The 6,000-nt window shown below is 34.5% G+C and overlaps 1 protein-coding gene across 2 annotated transcripts in view; it reads right to left on the bottom strand.

The window, feature by feature from the left end:
• Window positions 1-424: 424 nt before the first annotated feature.
• Window positions 425-6,000, bottom strand: part of NLGN4X (neuroligin 4 X-linked) — a 188,479-nt gene continuing 182,903 nt past the window's right edge. Inside the window, exons 7-8 of one of the 2 annotated variants that reach the window (XR_008820384.1) lie at window positions 4,587-5,815; window positions 425-699 (exon numbers count right to left, since the gene is read on the bottom strand). Coding sequence is in view for 1 of the 2 variants with exons in the window: in XM_056329715.1 (XP_056185690.1) it covers window positions 4,966-5,815 (850 nt within the window). In the remaining variant the exon portion in view is untranslated. Of the gene's footprint in view, window positions 700-2,080; window positions 5,816-6,000 lie in introns of those variants that run through there. The other variant, XM_056329715.1, reaches the window with a different exon arrangement.

Below are 6,000 nucleotides of genomic sequence, written 5' to 3'. Positions count from 1 at the left end.
TTTTGTGGGGAAGGGTGGAAAATAAAGTTGGAAAAATGTGTTGCAGAAATTTGTCAACTTTCCATTAAAAAAAAAAAAAAGGAAGAATGCACCTAATTTATTACATGCTTATTTTACCTTTGAATTTTTGGATTATTAATATTCTCCTTAAATACCACTGTGTCTCATGAGAGCTGCAGTTCAATTGGTTTATGACAAAATTCTTGCGCTGGTCTTGACTTTGTGACTGGATTGTTTCTCTGTCATCCCTGAGTGATCTGGGTTTCTCTGCCACAGTAAAATTTGGATAAATTTTGGATAAAAGTCTGGGTGAGCTATAAAAGTCTGAGAAAATATAACTTACTTAAAACATAACTTTTAGAAGACACAGTGGGGACCTTGGTGGCCACAGTGGATCACCAAACAGAATGGTTTGAATCAAAACTTCATCCCAAAGTGAAATGATATTTATTATGCTACAGCTCAAACAAGATGTTACACATTTCCAAACCCCTTCCTTATTTTCCATTTTCATTAATAAAAGGTTAATATCTTGATCTTCAATATCTTGCTAATTTGAGTTGCTGAGAAGCATTTTAACATATTATGATATTAAATACATAATATCATAATCTCTAGTGGGATGAAAATCCCAGTTTTTACCAGTTGCTAATGGCCTCTGGAGGGATTCAGCCTGATGAGGTTTGTGATGTCAAACAGCTGTAGATGAAAATACGAGAAACAGTTGACAATAATTAAATAATACAAATGTAAAACTACAAATCTGAGACAAGTACATAATTGCCATGGTATTATTTCATATGATTTTTTTATGTGATATTAAATACCATTAAGTTTTCATATTCTTAGCGAAGTCGAAATACGAACATACTAATCTGCAGATTTCAGAAAGTAAAGAAATAAAACAACACAATATTTAGTAAGCATGAACAATTCCGAAGCTTTTCTTTTTTTTTTAATGTGCAATTGATTAACTGAAATGAAGGCAATTTATTGAGTTCACCCAGCAATTTAAGGTGAACAATTCACAGAAATTATACAATTGTAACCCCTTTTCTTTTGTATGAATTATCTTAGAGCAAGCTGTGGAATTTCTGAGTGTACCTGTAATTAAACATATTTGAACAATTCTAAATCTGCAGTTTATTTGCAAAAGCTCTATATACAAATTCAATATTCAAAATTCAAGCTGCTTGATTAGGTCAGTAGGCACATAATAAGTTTCTATCTCAGAAGCTTGATTATTCATATCAAAAATCTGATATGAATCATTCAGAATTTGCTTTTTGCAAATACTCTTCAATAATATGCTCAAAATTCATCAAACATTATTGTTAGTACCTCTATTCAGCAGAATAGTTACAGAAAGCAAACAATACCCAGCTCAAATTACTAAAATATCTATGTACCTTTCCAGTGAAAGGAAACCTGGTTGATAGATGGAATTTAAGACCATAAAAGAAGAAAATATACTTACTTACTCAGCTTTTGAAGGAGGAATGATATTAACATACCTGCAGTATATGTAAATCCCTTAAATATATACGAGTAACTCATGTTGCTACTCTTACATATTTTTTTCTAACAAAACTCATTGTTTATCTAAATTTTAAATACAAAATGAAAGTATATTTACTTGTGGAGGCTGGATTTATTAGATTTATCTAAATTTTTTTGATCCCTAATTTGGAAGATACATTTCTCAGCTGCTAAGCTATACATTAATATGGGAAGCTGCTTACCTAAGCTTTTTTTCAGTGCTACAGAAAATACTGACAAAACAATTAAACCCTTGCTTCAATGGGAGTTGCAGTGCATACAAGTAATAAATATATGGAGCTTATTCTCTTATATCTTCAATGTCTGAGTTTCTTTCCTTTTACTGGCAGGCTTATAGAACTACAAAAACCATGAAAACTCAATGCTAACTCAAAAGTGCAACCTCTGTTACTTTAATATCTTTGTACTGTGTATCAAGGCATTGCTTACATTAGATAATGAAATGGAGATGGGGCAGAAAACACACCTCTGAAAGACTTTCTACACAAAAGGATGAACACGTAGTTCTTTGCACAAAGCATTAGAAAATACTGTGATATTTTATTATTAAAAATGCTGCTGAAAAGTTTATACATATGTGTCCAGCCATATATATCTTCTATCATTACTTAAGGCGAAAAACAAAAAAATTGCAAACCAATAACAGAAGAAACCATTAAACCCTGTGTGCCTCTTAAGGTCAAGAATATAAGCCCGGGAAAGTACTTTTGTTTTTCTTTTACAGTTTGCAAAGTATATTTTGATATAATTATTATAGAATTCTATGAAGACCCTATAAATCTGTTCCCTCTATAAATCATACATCAGTCCAGATGTATCAAATTATTAAATCAACTTGATTGCAATTACTTTTAAAAGCTAAAATCATCCACTTACAGGAACTTCTTTTTTTACCCAAATGTCACAAGCCTGACACAGTACTGTACATATTGCTAGCAGAAGACAATTGGAAGTACTAAACAAATACTGTAATTCACATTACAAACATACCCAACTGATTATGATGCCAAGCATCATTACCTTTTTTTACTTTTTTTCTTTTTTTCTTTTTTTTTTTTAAACTTTTTTTTTTTAAGACTTATGAACTGCTGCATCTCAGCTGAGGCATTACATAGGTGGTGGAAATGGCCTGGTATAGAGTCAGCATTAATCAATATTATGTGATGGATCAGTGAAAAAAACCAAAAAACAGCTTTCCATTTGCTACTAGTTGTACTTCATCACATTCCAGCCTGAGCATCCAGGTCAGGTCTATAACACATTTATTACAGATAAAGGATTGTATTAGCCACCTGTTGCATTTTTAACCATGTCATTAACTTTCCTTTTATTTTTTCCTTCAGAATCAGTTTTACTGTCTGCTACAACAAGGGGTTGTCCAGATGAATAGACCTCAGTGAATCACCTTGTCTTTGATTTTATTTGTAGGGGTGACTATTCCAAGACATTTTATTAGAAAACAAAAAGCATAGAAAACAAGAAGAGGTACAAGGCATCTTGTGTTAGATACTTATGGGACATATGATATTGATGCAGCTTAGTTGTGAATTAATAATAGAAAATACATCTGGGATAATCATGTTCAAGTGCAGACCAATTTGTTCAAATATCTTTGGTTACTATGTCTCAATGATGGAGTAACTTTCAAAGACAAAATAGAAAGCAATCTTCATCTGCGAGAACTTATTTCTAGATTTTCACATTCAAATCAGCTGTTCGAATCAAACTGTTCAGTTCCTTTGTTTGATAGCTCTGCTTAGCCCCTGATTTCTTAGTGAAGGAAGGGAAGAAGGGAATAAACAGCTAAGAATTTTGCCCTTCCTGAGAGTGATGCTTTCTGGGATTTTCAGCTTTATTCAGATGCAGAACACTAAACATCTCTGCTTCTTTCCCCATAATGTTCACTGACTATGGGACTGCTGTGTAATAAATCAGCAAAAAAAATATTTCTGACTAGTACGCTCTCAAGCACAAAACAGGATACTCGACAGAGAAGCTCTTTACACACTGATCATTTTTGAACACTTTAAAAAACAGCCAGCCAACCAACCCACCATTTCTCCACTTTCAAATTGTGGTTTTATTTCATTTAGCAAAGCTAAGAAGGTGCTTTCTCAGCTGAGATTCTGCTGCAACTGCTGGTGAATATAGAGCTAGTTTTCCTCAGAAAAGGCTGATCAAAACACAGGCTTTCTTTGCTTTTGTCAGGGCACAAAACTCTTCCTAATGTATCACAATAATCAAGAACTACAAACTGGACTCTGAATACATATTATTCATGTTTCTTGGTTCAGTTCAACAAGCTTAAAATAGTAATTATTTTCTTTTGTGTTTTTTTTTTCTCAATTTTCCAATCCATTGCTGTGTTGCAATTTAACAAAGGCTAACACAAAATTAAATTATAGAAAAAAAAGTTTCAGAAAAGAACAACAACCTCCTATGAATACTTTAACATGCACTAGTGTAACCTGTAAGAGAAAATGCACAGGTCACACAGACAACTGTATCCTCTGCATGACACCATGGCCTCATATAAATGAAACATGTTAGAAAAAAGTCATGTTTTTTGTTTACCACTAGTAATTAAGAAGAAATTCCTCCTTTGGTCTTGGAGGAAACAGAGGTGATATGACTAACGTATATACACATAGGTCACAACCGAATGCACAATCTTTCTAAAAGCTCTTTTCAAACTGAAAACATCAATAAAAGCTGCTTCTTTTTTGTTTGTTTTTAAACTCACAGCTATGTACATTTTTACAAAGTTTCTTTAAATATAGTTCAGGCTGGCAATTCATCTCTTTGCACAGAACTATACGTATTTTACTGCATAGTCAGTCCTCCTCTTTTTTTTTCATTTTTTTTTTTAATAATAAAATTCTATTTCCCCCATCTGGATTACAGCTTCATATGCTGGGTAAAAGCCCGTGGTGATGTCTTTGTTTTAACAAGGGCCATTCATGGTATGGCACATAAAGAATTTTTTTATTATTTTATTTATTTAAAAACAAAACAAAACAAAACACCTGTACAGTCACTGGCTCTGTGTTCCAGAAGACTCTGCTTTGCTTGTTACACTCAAAACACCATTTTAAGTGACTTCTTCTGGCCTCAAATTTCAATCAAAGTGGCTGAGATCTTAAAGCAGTATCGCAACAGCAATGTACACTTTTCACATTTCACAGGGTTTGTGGCTGATCTTTAACATCAGTGAGTTTCTGTGGGAAGGATCAGTAAGAAAATAATGACTGTCCTTCTCTTTTACTTGTTTTTACTTTAGATTTTGACAAGGTGTTCAATGGATGGTATTATAACTTTTTCCTCTTCTTTTTTTTTTTTTTTTGTTTTTTTGTTTGTTTTTCTTTCTTCCAAGTGGCTTGTGAGGGTAGAGGGGGAAGGGCTGAGCTATACCCTAGTGGTCGAATGTCCATGGGGCAAATTTGTACTGTTTTGTCCTCCACTGAAGGTGTTGAAAGTATGCAAAGGCTGCATTCCTGTTAATGTATTTGGAATCATGGTTATGGTGTTGGGTGTCATTAGCGGGATGTCATCTGGGGACCTTCTCAAAGTGAGCGTGTAGTCAGGTGGACAGGTTAGTCTCAGTGTGTCATGGGCCTGCAGCGATTCACACTCATGGTCATGTTCTAGCTGTTTCATCTGCAATGACATAATTTCTTCATTTTGTATGTGTGCTATATCGTTGGTTGTGTTCCTCTGGGGGCTAGGGCGCCTGTGAGTCTCGTGACGTCGCTTGTCCTTCTTGTAATATAATGCAGCAAAAGCTAAAATATTGAGGAACAGCAAGGATGCCCCCACAGCAATGGTGACACTCAGCTCTGTGGAATAATCTCGCTTGTTTTCTATCAGAACTGTTGTATCCTCCGGAGATGTTTTATGAGTGTCTTTTGAATGTTTGGGATTGTTGGCAGGTGTCATTGCTGGGCGTTTGGTGGCTGGCCACAATTTACCAGGAGAACGTCGTGTCACATAAGGAAACGATGTCATGTCAGGAGGAGGAACTTTAGTTGTTGTGGAAACATACTGAAATATTTCGTTCAGATTGTGAAGGTGCGGTACAAGCTCCAACCAGAAAGCGACTTTTGTGGCTCGGTAGTGATCACGAACTCGGGGTTTCAGGCCAATATGCAGATAAAGCTGGTCTTTAGGATTGTATTTGGACCAGGCTACTTCTTCAAAGCGGTTGGGTTTTGTGTGGATGAACTTTGTGTCCTGTGGAACAGGCTGGTTTGGATCTCTACAAAAACAAAACCAGGCAATATTGTAGTCATTAAAAAAACAAAAACAAAAGCAAAACCCAAATGTCTTTCCATCCTTTAGTTAATGGTTCATCCGATAATTGACATAACCTAAAAATGCAAGCTAAATAACCCTCCCTAAACAACAGGTATTTAGAAATAAACAAAAGAAAAATTACTTACT

This window comes from Falco biarmicus, chromosome 2 (genome assembly GCF_023638135.1).
Source record: "Falco biarmicus isolate bFalBia1 chromosome 2, bFalBia1.pri, whole genome shotgun sequence".
Taxonomy (NCBI): domain Eukaryota; kingdom Metazoa; phylum Chordata; class Aves; order Falconiformes; family Falconidae; genus Falco; species Falco biarmicus.
The sequence above is the reverse complement of the archived record's forward strand: the minus strand, read 5'-3'. Positions and strand labels throughout refer to the sequence as shown.